This window comes from Pempheris klunzingeri, chromosome 24 (genome assembly GCF_042242105.1).
Source record: "Pempheris klunzingeri isolate RE-2024b chromosome 24, fPemKlu1.hap1, whole genome shotgun sequence".
NCBI lineage: Eukaryota > Metazoa > Chordata > Actinopteri > Acropomatiformes > Pempheridae > Pempheris > Pempheris klunzingeri.
Window position 1 is genome coordinate 6,174,086 of NC_092035.1, and position 18,364 is coordinate 6,192,449.

The following is an 18,364-nucleotide window of genomic DNA, read 5'->3' on the forward strand; positions in this document are numbered from 1 at the left end:
ATTATCATCAGTAGAAGTAGAAGTAGGTGTATAACTTTATTTAAACAGGGAAGACCATTGAGAGAAAGCTCTCTTTTGCAATAACCCTGATTACAGAACGTACAAAACAATAAAAACATGCTAAAATAATCGTGTACATCAACGATTATCTACAACAAACAGGCCGAAGAGCATCAACCTAAAGAACAACATTAATGCCATTTTCCACATTATTATCACTTTGGGTACTTTTACTTGTATATTTATCATTTTTTACATTGTAATGCTGCTATTTTTACTCATGACAGCCATCTGTGATCATTTTTTAAAACCAAAATAACAACTTTCAATATTAGCGGATGATGTGGGCTTTATACTGTTATTATTAATCACATTTTCCCACCTTGATGCACCATTGTTGTTGCTGTGGACGTTGCAAAGTCAGATTCCTGTTTCTTTATTGTAGCTCTGGATAATTAGACTGACACTGCAGCTGTGTACATGGATCACATGTTGTATCAGATATGCTCATGGCGGTCTGACAGCACTTGGTGACTTAACAAAGACAAGTCAAAGTTATTTAATAGCTCTTTCGTCCTCATGTTTGGCTCTACTAAGTTAGTGGAGAAAATTGGTTGGTTTAGTGGCACTAACCCAATGTCACACAGAATACATTTGTCACATGTAACATTTAATTTTGCCCAGAGAATTGGCATTAAATTGGTATTCTTGTATTTTGAGATAAAGTCGGCTTCAAATAAAACTGATAATTCCATCTCCAGCACAAATTTGATCAGCATGGTTAACACCATGTGCCAAGCAGACTGTGTTTCTTTATTTTTCATAGATCTGAGCCTGATGGTTCATTCTTGACCTAAAAGCAGTCATTCAGTCAAAAGACTCTCCACTCAAAGCCCACTTACTCAGTTCTTCCGTGGCTTTCAACCATACCATGAAGTTGAAGATGTTTAAACTTCTCATCTGTGTGAGCGCTTCAAGGGCTTCTCGTCCATCTGCTGATGAGAACCATTTGAAATGCTTGAAAGCCAGGGAACAAGTGGACCTTGAGTAGAGTTTCCAAGGTCAAGAATGAAGCTTAACTTTTAAGCAAACATAGACAAGAAACCCTAAAAGTGCTCCGAATGATCAGTTTAATGTTAACGGAGCAGACTCACTCTGTTGATGAAGACGGTGTTTTGCGGTTGAAAGCTCCAGAACAACAAGCACATGGATCAGTTGAGATTGTACATTTGTTCCAATGCCTCTTTTGACTTTTGACTTGATGTTTCTTCAGTTTTACAGTTTCCAGTCTTTTGTGGCTGTTTGTGCAAAATATTTCCCCATCTAGTCAAAGCGTTTCCATGGAAACCTGGAGAGAAAACATGCCATAATTTCTTATTTTTCATGAGCATCAAAAGCTATTCAGCACTCCCCCTATCAAAGACACCAAATAGTTTATCTAACTGTGAATATCAGTTGAAACTGACATGATGTACATGCCATCAGTTATACACTCAGAACTCAGACACACACTAAATGTAATGCACTGTAATCTAGGGAGGAAGTATGGAGACATATGGAGGCCTGAGAGGACACAAGTGACTGTGTTGTGTGATCACGAGAATGTTTTTTTCTGATCTTGACGTAATAAGTTTTGTTTTCCTGCCACTTTAACGAAATTACTCTACGATCACATGAAATCAGCCCCAACAGCTTGAATACAATGCATGCACTGAAACCACACACATCATAGCATTAGCTCCACCGACCGACACTGGTGTTGTGCATTAAGGCTAATCAAGTGATGTTCTCGCAGCCCTTTATACTGCTGCAGCCACTTGTTACCTGTTCATGCCTCGAAGAAGCTCACTGAGCGAAAGCTTGCACATTTAAAAGACTCTTGCACAGATCTGAGTGTGCTGATGTAAAAACCTCAGAATAATATGACAAGTTTTTATTGCAGGATTAGTACAATTCAGATCTGTGTTGAGAAATCCACATTTTTTATAACAGTGTAATTAAAGTCATGTTGACTTCTCAAAATAACATGAGTGAAATAATAGGAGCTCCACAAGAACCATCTCATTACCGTTTTCTTTGATTGTGTGTGTGTGTGTGTGTGTGTGTTTTTCACTACAAACTTGACAAGTCGAGTCCAAAAGTTTAGGAGTTCCACATATCATAGTGGGATTGTTTGGATTTTTGTCTTGAATTTATAGCGGTCTAAATATAATCTGACCTGCCCACTGTGGTCACACCACTGTCTCCACCTTCCTGTCCCAGTCTGGGTCACATTTGCTCTAATTTTAAAAGGCAGATTTACTACAACGCTCAGTAGACACCTCTGGTCCCCAGGCTGCACTGACAGGTAAGACTTCTACCTCCTTTACTCTCCTGTCTTTGACTCAATGTTCTGTACTTCTGCTCTCTGTGTGTCTGGTTGTCTCTCATTCAGTCATTCACAGCAGTGTCACAGATGTTTGGTGGCTTCATTCATGCTTCAAACCTTGTACATCTGTGATGTGGGAGATGTTTTAGCCTCATATCATAGTCATTGTATTGCTAAATTCCTCATGATTAGTATGATCCAGGTCTCTGGGGAAGCTTGGAGGATGACTTAAGTTGCTTAAGCAAGTTTTTGCAAAAGGAGAAAGTGAATTGTGGTCAGGTCTTTTTTGTTTGAGCAGTATTTTAGTTAGCTATGTGGGCTTAATATCGTGCTGATACCAGACTGACAGACAATTACAGTGAAGTAAAGCTAGATGTATAAGGTTCACTGAATAGAGAGACGATAGGAGCAGCAGGGTGAGATGAATAGAGGTGTGAAGATGGCAAAATGTAGAGGTATTAAAGGCTACAGGGGTTAGATAGTATACAAGATTTATGGGGTTTACACAGGGGTATGTGGGGTATGAGGGGTTTATAGAGGTGTATAGAGGAGTTTAGGGGTATTAACAGGTGTCTAAAAGATTACTGGGGTGTCACAGAGGTGTGTAGGGGGTCTAGATGGTTTTAGAAATGGTACACTGGGTTTAAAGGACAGCTTTTAAAGGGGGACAAAGATTGTAGGAGAGGGTAGTCGTATAGATGGTTTATACAGGGGGTTTAAAGCCTCACAGATGTGTATAGAAGGGTTATGGAGGGACAGAGAAAGCTTTTAGTATAGAGTACGGGGGGGTTTAAAGGGGAGTATAGGGGGACATGTAAAGCTTTTATAGGAGTATAGAAAGTAAAGAGGACTTAGGTTGGGCTACAGAGAGTTTATGAGAGGGTCACAGAAATAGTAGGGAGTAATATATAGAGGGTTTAGAGCACCGCACAGAGGGTTTATAGGAGAATAAAGAGAATGTAGACGGTTCAGAAAGGGCTTATAAGAGTATAGAGTGTACATAGGGTTAAGAAAGGGGTGCAGAGTGTTTATAGGGGAGTATAAAGGGTAAATAAGGTTTAGAGTTTTGTCCAAACTTTAATGCTCCAAATTGATGAAATAAGATGAAAGTCATTCGCAAACTATCTGCTTGTGAATGAAATCAGTGGCTATCAGCTACAGAACATCAAATGACTTAACAATGTCTCATAATTTACAAATGTGAAAGCTCTGACTGCTCTGCATCTAACCTAATGTCCATTCAATCAAATGTCCATTGAATAGCAGCCTTTGTGTTTTTGTTTTGTGGTTCATCTTATTCAATTACTCTCCAAATGTTTTTGACTGGCACTAGGGAGACACAAATAATTATAGAAAAATTTAGACTCTTTAAATGTAATGAATGCTCACTGAAATGACCCAGAAGAGCACGATTTTCCCCTTTGAAGACATTCCAGTTGAATTATTTTCGAGTTTGATTATTATTTTCAATTCTCTGTAATGAAGCCCAGCTTGCTGTCATTTGTTTGGGATTTTCAACACTGAAAAACATTCATTGGCTTACTGGCACTGAAGGTTTGAGCCTGGAGGTCCAAATCAGTAATATTTGTGTGGCTATGAAAAGACTCAGTGAAATGCATGATTTTTAACGGCTATGGGCAGGAAACAGATGGTCGAGCAGGCAGGCATCAGAGGCGTCTTTTTGTGCTGAAAAATGGAAGGTGAGACTGACTCGCCTGTGACTAAGTCAGCAACAAACAGCAGAAATCACAGAGAAATGAAGCAGTATGAAGCTGTGCATACATGCATGGGAGCTCTGCTTCTTTACAGATTCTATGTGTGGCGTTTTTAACACAAACGCAAAGAAATTAAAACAAACAAATGACATTTTCTATGTTTTCAGTGCTGTGATTATTTATTTGTATAAGATGGTCAAAAAAGACTCAAGATCCACTTACTAGCTTTATCCACAGCTTTCAACAACATCTCATGGTTTTCATCAGTGGATGGAGTTTGCTGGCGCCAAAGATTTTTCTTGAATAGAAATGTATCTGCACTCCATATACCATCAACTAGTAACTAACTTAGCAAACTCCATCTGCTGATGAAGATGGTGAAATGTGCTTGAAAGCTCTGAAAAAAGCAAGCAAGTGAACACAAACTGGATAAAAGGCTCATAAACATCTTTGCTACTAAATATTGGAATTTTTTAAAGTAAACTTAAATGATGAAGCGCTGACACTCTGACAGTGATCAAAGGTCAATATTCACACAATATCCATGACATGTGACACCGTCTCTTCCAGCCCATCACCACCGGTGGAGAAGAGCACGATTTTCCCCTTTGAAGACATTCCAGTTGAATTATTTTCGAGGTTGCATGAGGTTTTATGCAGCAATTCTTTAATAATCTGCTACAACTTGAACTGGTATTTAAATCTCTAACCAACAGCAGTCGAAATCCTCTTTGTGTTTTTGTATGTTGTCTCTTCTTTGTCTGCAGCTCCTTCATGTTATATTTCCCTTCACTTTATCTTTACTCTTCTACACACTGACTTTCCCCTCTTCCATATAACCCTCCCTGTTTTTGGCCTTACTTGACGTTTCAGCACATTCTGCAGATGAATAGTGCTGCTAATTGTCTTGGGGGAATTTAGAGCAAGCCGAGCAAATTTAGACCTCTTTAAACTTTGAATTAGACTCTTTTGGAGCAAGGAAATCTGATTTAAAAGTCACATTATGCCCATTTATGAAGTAGAAGGTATTTACTCTACAGTGTTTGTCCATTTGGGCCATAATTTGTAGTATGTAGTACCCAATTAAGTTTCCAGGGAGCTTTGAAGGGCTGCATTCTGTACTTGGTATATGGTCTTGAAGGCATGATATGATTCATTAGACCTTGTGATCCTAAGATGCTACTAACTCACCTCTCCAGTTACAGAAATCCATTCCAGGTTTATATGGGGACAGATCTCCGCGCATGCCATTCATATTTCAGTCACAATTAAATCATCCTTGTAGTTTTTAAATGTGTTTGTATTCTATCTCGCAGGCTCAGAGAGGAGATTCTGGTCACAATGACTGAGCCCTACGACTGTAAAGAATGTAAGGAGTCCTTGTATGGGCAAAAGTACATCCTGAAGGACGACACCCCGTACTGCATTAAGTGCTACGAGGCACTTTTCTCTTACAACTGTGAAGTGTGCAGTGTGCTCATCGGCTGCACCAGCAAGGTACAAACTTTAACCTACATTCAATCGATGAAAGTCACGTCCCACACCCATATCTTCCCTTTGCTGCTACAGTACAGCAGAGGGTTCAGCTGGTGGTACTTTTCAGTTTGCACTGCCCCTGTTTTGGTCTCACTTCTTGACCTTCAAAGGGGACGTTTTGCTGGAAATCTTTACTGATATTTTAATTTAGCTGTTGTTGAAATGTTTCAGTTTGACCAGAATATGCAGCAAGAGTCTTCCTCTGGTTTCTAACCAAGCATTCTGCCCTGACATTGACTTCACAGGATCTGTCATACAAGGACCGCCACTGGCACAGCGAATGCTTCCTCTGCGCCAAGTGCAGCCGGTCTCTGGTGGATCGGCCTTTTGCCACCAAGGATGACTTACTGATATGCATAGAGTGCTACAGCAACGAGTACTCTGCCAAGTGCTATGCATGCCTGAAGACCATCATGCCAGGTGAGGAGGTCTGGTCACACTCGGAGACATTTAGAGGCAATGCTAGATTATTAGAGCTAAGAGTAAGTCTTTGGGGCAGTATATCTGGAATAGTGGAACGCTTCTATGTTTATTTATTATCTTTTTATTATTTTCTCCTATTTCATTATTTTCATAAATGAAATATATGTCACATATATCGTCTACTTTACAAATGCCATGAGGCGCCATGAAGTGTTTTTCCTCGTTCCTGGTCGTCACATGAATCGTTTACAGAGCTCACGTAACATCAGGAAATTGCCATTAGCTGTAATTGGTTTGTGTTGACCTAAATGCCAGAGGTATAGTGGGACCTGCTGTACATGTAATTGTTGACATAGTCACGAAAACTCATGACTTAACGCACATGTCATTGGGTGCCATGACGTGCTGACATGGAGGCTAATTTTTAAAAAATGACATTTGTTAGCCTGAGAACTTCTTTCCCTCACTCACTCCTTTTCTCTCTCTGCCTCCCTTTGCCTCCTCCACCCACTAGGCTCTAAAAAGATGGAGCATAAGGGCAACAGTTGGCATGAGAACTGTTTCACATGCAACCGTTGCCAGCAGCCCATCGGCACCAAGAGCTTTGTGCAGAAGGACACCAGCAACTACTGCCTGTCCTGCTATGAGAAGCAGTTTGCCCTGCAGTGCATCACCTGCAAGAAGGTAAAGCGACACACTGTGACTTCTCATTCACTTGTCTCAACCCTCATTAGAGGTAGAGGTTAGTAGATTAGAAATCAATACTTCTCTGCAAATGCAGTTGATCTTTTGTGTAGATTAAGGTTTGTGGGGATTGTATAGAAGTCATAATGAACATCCCCACATAATAAAAAGATCAATAGTCTGTTTAAGAGGTATTTACATAAAGTTTGAAGCATGATTTTTCCTGTAGATGTCCCCTGGGTTGCTTTAAAGTTAAAGGCAGTAATCTGTTGCACATATTGAGTCAAACACTGCATGTGTGCAGTGTTTTTTTATGACTGCACAATTACATCAAATCAAAATATTCTAGATATTTTGGGGATAATTTACAAGGCAATTCTCTGTAATGAAGCCCAGCTTGCTGTCATTTGTTTGGGATTTTCAACACTGAAAAACATTCATTGGCTTACTGGCACTGAAGGTTTGAGCCTGGAGGTCCAAATCAGGAATATTTGTGTGGCTATGAAAAGACTCAGTGAATGCATGATTTTTAACGGCTATGGGCAGGAAACAGATGGTTGAGCAGGCAGGCATCAGAGGCGTCTTTTTGTGCTGAAAAATGGAAGGTGAGACTGACTCGCCTGTGACTAAGTCAGCAACAAACAGCAGAAATCACAGAGAAATGAAGCAGTATGAAGCTGTGCATACATGCATGGGAGCTCTGCTTCTTTACAGATTCTATGTGTGGCGTTTTTAACACAAACGCAAAGAAATTAAAACAAACAAATGACATTTTCTATGTTTTCAGTGCTGTGATGATTTATTTGTATAAGATGGTCAAAAAAGACTCAAGATCCACTTACTAGCTTTATCCACAGCTTTCAACAACATCTCATGGTTTTCTTCAGTGGATGGAGTTTGCTGGCGCCAAAGATTTTTCTTGAATAGAAATGTATCTGCACTCCATATACCATCAACTGGTAACTAACTTAGCAAACTCCATCTGCTGATGAAGATGGTGAAATGTGCTTGAAAGCTCTGAAAAAAGCAAGCAAGTGAACACAAACTGGATAAAAGGCTCATAAACATCTTTGCTACTAAATATTGGATTTTTTTAAAGTGAACTTAAATGATGAAGCGCTGACACTCTGACAGTGATCAAAGGTCAATATTCACACAATATCCATGACATGTGACACCGTCTCTTCCAGCCCATCACCACCGGTGGAGTGAACTACCGTGACCAGCCCTGGCATAAGGAGTGCTTCGTTTGCATCGGGTGCAAGCAGCAGCTGGCCGGCCAGCGGTTCACTTCCAGGGACGACTTTGTCTATTGCCTCAACTGCTTCTGCAACCTGTTTGCCAAGAAATGTGCTTACTGCACCACCCCCATCAGCGGTAAAGCTTGACCTGCACTCGTATTAGGTGTACTGGCTTTGAGAGATTGCTAAAACAGATTCTGTGAATTGCAGGTGGGACTTTATGTGGTTTGGCCACGCCCTTCTGCAAGATGATTTACCAGCATCATTGATTGCTCTTATGGGTTAGTCTGTGTTAAGTGAAATACAACAACATAGAAACCAAAATGTACAAAAATACACAGCCAATCTCACTTTTGATGGAATCTTTTAGACGATCATAAGTCTTTAAATGAGCGAGTTTTAGGTCCTATACAAGGGAAATATTTCCTTTGGTCATAACAAACAAATTATTGCAATTATTTGATTTGTCAAAATTCTTAATTTGTCCTAAAATGCTGAATAAAACAAGGTAAAAACAAACCCTAGTGTAAATGACACACTTAACAAGAACTAAAGCTTTCCCAGAGCACCATCAGTGCACCATCAATTACAGGATGATTACATTGGAGAGATCATGGGACTGTTGGGGACAAGCTTATTTTGCTCCTTTTGTAAGTTGCTCCTCTTTGTCTCAGGTCTCGGGGGGAGCAAATACATCTCGTTTGAGGAGCGCCAGTGGCACAACGACTGCTTCAACTGCAAAAGGTGCTGTGTGTCTCTGGTCGGCCGAGGTTTCCTGACGTGCAAAGATGACATCCTGTGCCCCGACTGTGGCAAAGAATTCTGAGTGACCTGAAGCCGGGAAAGAGTTCAACCAAAGAGGACCATCAGTATTCTCCTAACCTGACCTTTGTTGAATTAGCTGCTTGATTTATCAGCTTCTTACACATTAACCTGTTCTCACAGCTAAGGCGTTGTCCACATATGCTGATGATACTGTGCTTAATATAAACAAGTTGAAGCCTTCATTCCACTATGCTGTTTTATCTGTTTTGCAGAAACTTTCTCAGAATCATTCACGTCTGGAAAGAAAAGCTTTTCTCATGTTTTCATGTGAAGAATCCTAAAAGTAGTCACTTTTTTCTCATTTGAAATGAAACTGTGTGTGGCACCAAAATACCTTTTGATAGATATTTCACAGCATATTGAGAGCGTTGTTTTAATGGACGTCACTAAGATGCAATTAATAGAGTTAATATAATATAATACTACTAATGCTGTTTACTCTAATAACACATATTCTGTTTAATCTACATCTCTTAAGCCTAATAAAGAGTTTTTGGATTTGACTAATGTTTATTGGAGATTAAATGATGCAGCTTGTCAAGGAGCTAAGTCAGTTCAGTTCAGTGATACTGTATATCCCAAATGTATAAATATGCATTTAAGTCATCATACTGTATGACAGAAACATTTAAATTGTAGCTAATGTCTTTATTAATGGTTAATAAATCATTAACTAATACATACTAAATCAGTTCTTGGCAGTTAGGCTGTGAAACAAAAACATTAGCTGGTGTGTATCCTTTCTATTTGGTAATAATTCAGCTAGTAAATGTTAGTAATCAATTAATAAATACTCACAGGTGTCTAACTTACTAATAAGACATCAAGTTTGAAGTGTTAACTTCTTAAATAAATGATTTTGATTATGTTTTCAGTTATCAAGATGTTAATAAATGGATTTTGGTCAGAATTGTCTGCAGCCCTTTTCTAGAAATAAGTCCAACCAGTCAAAGTGTGTTTTCGCCATCTGGCCATATCATGATTGATCTGTAAAGCATCAATAAATTGTTAATCAACTCTTGTTATATTTATTGGTTACAACGCATGACCTCTTTGAGATGTGCCTTATTTGCAAGTGGTAGCAAGTACACACATTTTCACTGCTAAGAATGATGCACAAATAAAGATTCAGTGTGAAAAAATAAAGATTAACAACTGATTTCATTAGCGATACTGTGGCTAGAAGCAGCATTACAATTTTTGCTAGAGGTGGAAGAAGTATTCATATCTTTTATTTAAGTAAAAGTACTAATACCTCACTGTGAAAATACTCTGGTACAAGTGAATGGCCTGCGTTTAACATATTACGTAAAAGTACGTAAGTATAATCAGGAAAATGTACTAAAAGTGAATGTGTGTTGAAGTGAAGCTCATTTTGAACTATTTTGTATAAGACTGCAACAAACAATGATTTTCATTCTGTCAATCTGCTGATTATTTCCCACATTAAAACAATGATAATGATGACAAAATACAATCAACCAGAACCCCAAGTGAAACCTTCACAATGCTTGTCAGTCCAAACCACAAAATGAAATAAAAATACACTAGAATAAAAAACATTATGTAAAGGTAAAGCAGCAAATCTTCATATTTGAGAAACTGGAAAAGCCAAAGATCCTCTCTTACTATAGTTGTAGCATTAATATCAGAAAGAGCTCCCACTCCGCTCAGCTTCCATTGTCAATATCCGCTCTCCATTACGTCACGCTGTGTCATGTATATACGATCTGTGTTACGCGTACCGGAAGTTGGCAGCAGGTGCCACCGGAAGTGAGCGCCGTCTTGCCAGGCTTGTCTGCCGAAGAAGAAGAAGAAGAAGCTATCGGTGTTTAATTTCAACAAGAATCTCAATAATTCCAACACAGAATATAATGTAAGATTTGTGTCTAGTTTCCTGCGAGTAGTATTGTTAGCTGCTTTTTAAAAATTGGCGTTGTTGCAGCGCAAGGAAAGGTTAGCGCTGGAAAGCTAATGCGGCAGCTAGCTAGGCGGCTAACTGGATTAGCAAGGCTTTGTTAGCTATCATGATTAAGAGCACCTGTGCCGCTACACACAATTATGTGGTATAATGTCTCTTAATATTGTGTGCTTTATAAGTAGATAATACATTGTGCATACAGCAATTTTGCGTCAGTTGGCATGTAACGTTATGCATCCTCTGAAAAGTGGTCTCAATTTTTATCGAATGTCTGCAGATATCTTTCTTAATTATCATGCCTTGTGCTATCGGTGATATATGCAATTGAATATACTTTGTTCTGGACACACGCACTACCTTCGTGTTGATTAAGTCATTATTTTAACATCCTAATTGGTACAATTATGTGAGAGAGGGCTAACAGGCCGCTGCGTCTCAAGCACATGGACGAATCCCGTTTAAAAAATGTATAATTTTGCTGTTAGATAACAAAACACAGCTTATTTAACACGATCTCCTGTTTTCTCAGAATGTTTTTAGTCTTTTGGGAAATTCGGCACGCATATTATTTACAAAGCAATTCATTGTTTTTCCAAACGTCTCTTTTAATGGCTTTAGGCTACTTGCCATCTCTGTCCATTATGCTGAAAGATGGGAGAGAAAAAAGTGCATGACATATCAGAAAGTGGAGCTTTTATGCGCAACAAGTGGTGCTTTGAGTTTTGGATGTGTTCAGGGTTTAAAGAATTAGCAGTATTGTGTATTTAATACTTGAATTGCTCCCTTTTGCTCGACAGATTGTATAATGTCTTCAGCTGAAATGAGTGCTGCAGTGCCCAACCATCGAAGGACCAAACCCGGTGGTAAGACTTAAGTTAAATTTCAAGATCTATTTGCATGCAATTCGGAACCAACTTCAAGGAATTTTCTGCCCCCCCATCACCTATAATACATTCAAATACCTTTAGCTGAAATAATAACCTTTTTAAAATTTAATGGAGACATTTTCAGCTGTGTAGCTGCAAGTGAAAACAAGAAAGAATGTCTTTAGATCAGTGAGTTTCCAACTTTGGTCACTAGCAGCCGCAGATGTAAGTCTTGGGTAATTGCAGGCATAAAGCCCGGGGTTGTGAACACCGGCGTGACAGGACCGACCTCCCAGATCCCCGGTCTGTCCCAGAGTGCAGATGAAAACGCTCCAGCCGAGAGGATCAGCGGACGGCGAGTTGGAATATTTGAGTCAGACTCAGACTACGTCAAGCTTGCAAAGGGGGGAGGGCACAAAGGTAAAGGTTTCTTTTAATGTAGTAATTGTTGGATTCCCATTCGTACCGAGACCTATGGCTAACGACACATCCATGAAAGGATTTCTTGTGTGAAGGCATTGCTCTCACTGGGTTATAGTATCAGATATTTCCATACAACCACAGTCATTACTTGATATATTGTCCTGTTGATTGAAGTGTCTTAAAATGTTTAACATTTCCGCCATCTGTATTATTTCTAATGGTTTCTTGCTTTGCTACAACTAAAATGTGTCGTTTCCTGCTCTGAGTGAAGAGTTTATCTTCACTGTACAGTTAAATAATACTGTTTGGTCATCACATTTTGAGAATAAAACACACCCCAGCTGATTTGTTTGAAGTTAAAACTATTGGCTCAACTCTTTGAAATGCAAATCTTGAACAAGCGGCCTACAGGTGCCCAACATGATAGAGGGGATCCTGTTCCAAAAATGTGTTTTATGCATTTTGCAGTGCAGACAGGGGCCGCTCTTATCTCCTGTTTACACCAAATTCCATTAGAAATGTTCTAATTTAAGAGGGTATTGCTTTTAATTAGCAGTATACTGTTTGCTTAACGTTATGTGATATATTTTACTAAGGCTTTTGATCTTTTGTTAAGTTCAGCACACATGCTGTCCTCTAACCAGCAAATTATCTCCCAAAGATTGTCAATTTGTACCGCTGGTTTTGGGAGAAAGTAGATGGGCAAGCTAATTCCTGAAACTGGAAACGGTGTTTTTTTGGAACACCTACCTTGCTTGCATTTTGTATATATTCTGAAATGGTTGTGCACATTTCTTGTTACTGTGGAGGCAACAGTGGAGACTATTGCACAGCATTAAAAAAAAAGCCTGCTCACATATGCTGAATAGAAGTTAAATGTCCCATTATGCTTAGTGCTAAATTAAGCTCATCATCTTAAGCAGCCTTTATTGTGCATGCTTCCCAGCATGCTCTAGGAGTAGTGAGGGTAGCTTTATTTTATGCTGATTTTGAGTTCAGTGCCATGACATAAATTTCCTAAACTGCTCAGTTCTCCTTTTTTAAAAGAAAATCAAAATCAACTTAATAGATTTATTAAAATTAACGTATTACAATTACTGTAATTACTGGCAATGACTTTTCGTTTTCCCCCTGCAGGGCTGTTGAGTCATGATGTTGACGCTGATGACCAGCCCAAGAAGACCTACACTGCAGCCAACTGGTTTGTCAGTGACGAAGCAAACGGGTAAGAACGCCGGTTAGACACGTAAATAAGAAAGCTAACATTTTTGTGTGTTTTTATCCGCTTTATGTGCGATGACAAAACCTCAGCGCACGTTTTAATCTGGAGCCTATTTTCTAATATACTGAGGGATCTGATTGTCAACACGTTTATGAATGCTTGTTGATCCTCCTAAGAGCCTGAAGAAGCGGTATAAAACCATACGGGCCACATCCAAAGTTACCCAGAATGTGTAACGTACCTGGTAGTAATGTCACGTGGTATGTCACCGTGGTTTTGTGCTTTCAGCGGAAGCAAAGCAACGTCTCCCAACAGCCAGACGAAGGCGGGCAGGCAGCTTCTGGCTGCTCCGTTTGGCACTGATAACAGTTCGTCCTGGGAAACAGAGACTGATAGATTTTCCCCTGATAAAAATAAGGTGAACGGACTGAACCCCCAACATCGATGTCTTCCATCCTGTTAGTTTTTATTTACATTTTTACCATCACATTTCCTTTTTATCACCTGATTTTGCTCCATCGTCGCATTCGCAGTTTGGTTAAAATTCATTTGGCTTTGGTTGCAATAGCTTTGAGAAAATGTTGGTTAAAGCTTCAGGTAAGTAGAGAATGATGCTTTGAATACATTTCTGTTTTATCAGGTCGTCTTATTGTGTTTTCAACAAAGTAATGCATCAAAACTCCATATTTCTTGGCTGTCTTATCAAGATATCTGGTATCTTGTGGAGGGATCTTGGCTAAAAAGCGGTTTTATAGCAAAAGTGGACGTTCCATACCATAATTGCAAAGCTATCAGTTTAAGAGTGTTTTCATGCAAATAAATATGTGAAAAGGCTCTTTTTTTTTTTGCTGTTTTAAAGATGTTACATGTTTATTTTTCCTCACATTTAAGGGGGAATTTGCATATTAAATGAAAAATGATAAACTACTTGTGATAATATTCATATTTAATGCTGTTGGGTTCAAGCAGTTTTGTTCATTTTGGTCAGTTTTCTTCATTTTCCATTGCATGACTAATTTCATGTGAAGTTTTCCTCCATCATTTCATCCTTTGCCCTGTTATTTGCTTGTATATTTGTCAATGAAATGAACCATTCAGTCCATAAAGAGTCGGAGGTTTCCACTGTTTTGTTTTAACTTGTCCAGTGATGTGGCATGTTTCCATCCCACAGATGTCTCCTGACGGCATTGCCGGACAGATTGAGGGTCTGTCAGTAAGCAACAAATACAAGAGAACGTGAGTAAATCCCATCTAATGCGTCTTCTAACTAGCATAGTAAATGTACCTATCCTAATTTTACTTTTGGTGCCAAGATTCCTATATTTATAGTCTCACTTAGTTTCTCCATTAATAGTCTGGTGTGTCAAATATTAGAAAACAAGGAAATTATGATGGATTTTTTTCACAGAAGCAGATTTCTTGTTTTGCCTGACAAACAATCCAACGCACAGGAGACATTTAACAATAATGTAAGACAAGAAAACTTAACGTTAGAGAAGCTGGAACTATAAAGTATTTGGCATTTTGGCTTGAAATTTGACATGAACCATTAGTTGATCAGGCAAATGTTGCACCATAAGTAGGTGTCAGTTCGATGAAGGCTGCGTGTCGGCATGAAGAGAGTCGAGATGATGCTGCTGTCTCATGTCGCCCCTTCAGGTCTTATGATAAGAAGGCTCCCCCAGTCAGCATGTCCAAGCTGCTGAGTCATGGCTACATGGAGGACAAGAAGAAGTCTCCCAATGACGACGATGCCTCAAGTACGATATGCAGTTAAGATGTGGGGAAATAGATAAATAAGAAATGATTTCTGGTGTCTTAATGTTAAATATGACTTGTTTTGTAGGATGTTTTAGCCAGTAGGAGTTTTAATATTAAGCTAGTTTCAGTGGACATTTTGGGGTGTTTTGCTTTAGGTGTTGATGTTTGCTTTGTTTTTTCAGGTGTGACCTCGGAACAGACGAGCACCATCGGGACGGAGGACGTGGACGACCTGGAGTAGTGCGCGCAGCTTCTCCTCTCAAGGGAAAGTGGGTCGTCCTCACACTGGTTCATGGTTTCACAAATCCACGAACGCGCCACTCCACCCCTCTCAGATTCACTCGCATTTATTGTACATCCACTGACTGTTAGGTTTTGTACTCATGTTTATGCAAAGGTACTGTCCTCCTTATTTATTTGCTTTAATTTGTAAAAAGAATTCACACTGAATTTTTTTATTTTTTGTTTCGGAGTAGACGTGTCGGTGCTCGCTGTATTTTTTTATTTCGTTATTTCTCGATTTGAAAGACGAGTTGTGCACAGGGAAGGAAACTAACATTTGGGTGCTGGAGACATTAAGTTCACCCAAATTTGGCTGGCGGCTGGTGTTAGTTTCCCTCCCTGGTTGTATGAAGATCGAGTTAGTGAGTCTTAAAAGTGTTTGTGCTAATGAAACGTGATTTCAGTGACGTGAAATATTATTTGTTTTGATCAAGAGCTCCTGCTCTCTGAAGGGATGTTAGAGGTTTGTGTGTTTTCGGCTGCGGGGGTGCATACGATCATCCGTTCAGACAGCAACCCTGCAGCTATGACCGCATGCCAAAGTGCGTACCGACGGCCACAGCCGTGGTTTGTCTGGTTAAAAGGGGCCAAAATGATTTTGAGGTTGTTGCTCTGCAAAGGGTTGCTCTTCTCTACTTATCCCCCAAACAATTCTGTTGTTTGAGTCACTAAAATCGAGAAACATGCAGCATTTTAATGTGAATGCTGCATTTTTATGAAGGCTTTTAGTTCAATAACCAGAATAATCCCTCATATTAAAAGAAACCGGTGCTTCAAATTCAGTTTTCTCATCACTGGTTATTAATTAGGAAGCTCATCAGTAAAGCAGTAACAATGCCAAGTGTTTGATGCCTGTCCAAATATGTCAGAAGAACTCAATTAAGCCCCTCACTGTTTATGTTCTCTTTCAGCCTAATAACCCCAAATTCGTGCAACAACAGATTAAGCTGCAGAGTTCAGGGAAAATGGCCACCTTCAGCAGACCAACAAGCTGAAAGTCAAGTCCGGTGTAATTCCCTGTGAAGATTAAGGCAGACGAGTTTTAAAAAGTGAGTTCTGAACATGCCAACCAAGCAGTTTTTCCCTGCTCATGCAGTGTTTGACTTAGTAGACACAAGTAGGAGAAGTTAGTGTTAGTGCACAGCCTGATCACACCAAACCCTCCATCTCATGACGTGTTGACCCATCTGACAGGAGTTTGTTCTCTACAGATGAGAGAAATGGTTACTGCTGCAACATTTGACGGATGAAAACGTTGCAACTTCAGTCTTGGAAACACTGAAAAAGCATTTGCTGCATTTAGAGATAAAAAACTGACGACCAAAATAAATCCCAAGCAGAATTTTAATGAAGATAACAAAGGTGCATGTCGTAGTATCGTGACCAATTGATATATCGTGCGGTCAATTCATCTTTGTTGTTGCCACTTGAAAAGCTCCACACAGGACATGTGCAGGTCCTTAAAAACCTTGAATTCAGTTTCCTAAAAGAAGAAAAGCCCCCAATGGCCATTTAAGTCTTAAATTGAATTGAGAAAATGATTTTTATTTGTTTGCCTTCTATGGACTAATATTAAGGGGCTGGGTCGCTTTCAATATAATTTATCATATCATAAAGTATTATTATTCTAGCTGAAAATGTGCCATACGGTCTCTACTGGTTTCCCCCATCATCCTTTCACACTTGATCCAGTATGATTGTGAAACAGGTTTACATTCCAGATAATGTATTAGTGAGGTCTTAAAAAGTCTTAAATTAAATTTATCAAATCCTTAGATTAGGTGCATGAGTCTTTCAAGTGGAACATCTGTAGTAAGAAGGAAACAACTGGTCAGTTAAATCTCCCATCTCCTCCTCCTCTGCGTGTGTGTGTGTTTGCAGAATTAGTTCAACTGTCGGCACATCTCAAAAAAAAGTAATGGATTTCCGTGACATTTGATGGACAGTCCAGCCTCGAGTCATTTAACGGTTATAATTGTTTAGCCATGACTGTGAACCTGACGATGACAGTAAAATCCTAATCCTGCAGGGACATTTGTCGGGCGAAGAAAATGCTCTTAAGATGAAAAGGATCGGGGTGATTTATTTGGGAATAACAGCAAGATTAAAGAGCGGAGTTTGTCGCAGTAAATCCAGCACATTCATCACCTGCGTCTCAAAATGATGCCGCAGCACCAGACTCCCATTTGAAAAGAATTTCCTTTTTAAAAACTCTTACAAGAGACGGGTCGTGTTCTACAGAACTGTCCGGTTTAGGGTTGTCACGTTTTTCCTGCTTAAGCGATGATGCATTATTTATGTGTGTGTGGTATTAGAAAGTGTCAAGTGTTGTTCCAAAACGAGACGCTTTAATGTGTTTAGTGACACCGGATTTTGTTTCGCAGTACAAGGAATGGCGAATGTATCATCTTTTGATATTGTTTGCTTTGAAGAACGGGTTTATTTTTATGAGCTGTTTCATATTCAGGTACAGTATTATGGTTGAAAACAGTGCTTCGTCAAGTTTCTTCCTCCTCTCCCAGTGAGTTGGTGGCATATCAGTTTACAAACCAATAGTGGGAACCTTTAGTGGCTTAACTTTGCAACGTCCTCCCTGAAGTCTTGTTAGTTGTACGTCCTCTCCCTTTTTGCTTATCTGTCTGCAAATGGTATTAGTTCTTTGCAAATGTGCCAGAGGAGACTGAAGAAGGCAGCTTTTAAACAAGTGTTTGTAGTGAGGAGTCCACCTGACACAACTCAATGTAAAACGCCGCTTATCTTGATGACTGCACACACACTCAATTATCATTTAATTAAATGGGCATGTGCATGTACGTGTGTACTGTTTCTATTCTTTTTGAACCAAACATAACAATCCTGGGAAGGAAATTATAGTTTGTAGTTTGCAATTACTTGCATATCATGTTCTGAATAGGTTTAAAATGTTTAAAAATCCATTGTTTAAACACTTCCTCTCCTTTTCCGCTCTACATTTGGAGGCTTCAACAATCTAATGTTGAAAACAAACATGCGAAGGGCTTCCAAGACATTTAAAACTAATCTGAAATATGTGTTGACTATATACACTGAACAAAAATATAAAACACTTGTTTTTGCT

At 39.3% G+C, this 18,364-nt stretch overlaps 2 protein-coding genes across 3 annotated transcripts; both read left to right on the top strand.

The window, feature by feature from the left end:
• Positions 1 to 2,334: 2,334 nt before the first annotated feature.
• Positions 2,335 to 8,899, top strand: LOC139223534 (four and a half LIM domains protein 2-like). Its single transcript, XM_070855467.1, has 6 exons — positions 2,335 to 2,347; positions 5,413 to 5,580; positions 5,865 to 6,039; positions 6,557 to 6,726; positions 7,917 to 8,103; positions 8,642 to 8,899. Exons 2-6 carry the CDS (start codon positions 5,425 to 5,427, stop codon positions 8,791 to 8,793), a joined length of 840 nt encoding a protein of 279 aa, XP_070711568.1. The 5' UTR covers positions 2,335 to 2,347; positions 5,413 to 5,424; the 3' UTR covers positions 8,794 to 8,899.
• Positions 8,900 to 10,585: 1,686 nt separating this feature from the next.
• On the top strand, positions 10,586 to 18,080 carry c24h7orf57 (chromosome 24 C7orf57 homolog). 2 transcript variants are annotated; one of them, XR_011586039.1, is made up of 9 exons: positions 10,586 to 10,668; positions 11,511 to 11,576; positions 11,826 to 11,999; positions 13,140 to 13,227; positions 13,513 to 13,642; positions 14,396 to 14,460; positions 14,884 to 14,984; positions 15,168 to 16,638; positions 16,802 to 18,080. XR_011586039.1 is itself a non-coding variant. In XM_070855864.1 (8 exons), the coding sequence occupies exons 2-8, from the start codon at positions 11,519 to 11,521 to the stop codon at positions 15,224 to 15,226; spliced, it is 675 nt and encodes a 224-aa protein (XP_070711965.1). In that variant the 5' UTR covers positions 10,586 to 10,668; positions 11,511 to 11,518; the 3' UTR covers positions 15,227 to 18,080. The 2 variants fall into 2 exon arrangements, 1 of the variants encoding a protein (XP_070711965.1); XM_070855864.1 differs by having other exon boundaries at positions 15,168 to 18,080.
• Positions 18,081 to 18,364: the final 284 nt, after the last annotated feature.

Excerpts from the sequence above, each read along its gene's own strand:
- LOC139223534 (XM_070855467.1), top strand. The coding sequence starts at position 5,425 with ATGACTGAGCCCTACGACTGTAAAGAATGTAAGGAGTCCTTGTATGGG. Across the intron at positions 6,727-7,916 it reads AGTGCATCACCTGCAAGAAG|CCCATCACCACCGGTGGAGT; the intron begins GTAAAGCGACAC and ends CGTCTCTTCCAG. Across the intron at positions 8,104-8,641 it reads CTGCACCACCCCCATCAGCG|GTCTCGGGGGGAGCAAATAC; the intron begins GTAAAGCTTGAC and ends TCTTTGTCTCAG.
- c24h7orf57 (XM_070855864.1), top strand. The coding sequence starts at position 11,519 with ATGTCTTCAGCTGAAATGAGTGCTGCAGTGCCCAACCATCGAAGGACC. Across the intron at positions 12,000-13,139 it reads AAAGGGGGGAGGGCACAAAG|GGCTGTTGAGTCATGATGTT; the intron begins GTAAAGGTTTCT and ends TTCCCCCTGCAG. Across the intron at positions 14,985-15,167 it reads CAATGACGACGATGCCTCAA|GTGTGACCTCGGAACAGACG; the intron begins GTACGATATGCA and ends TTGTTTTTTCAG.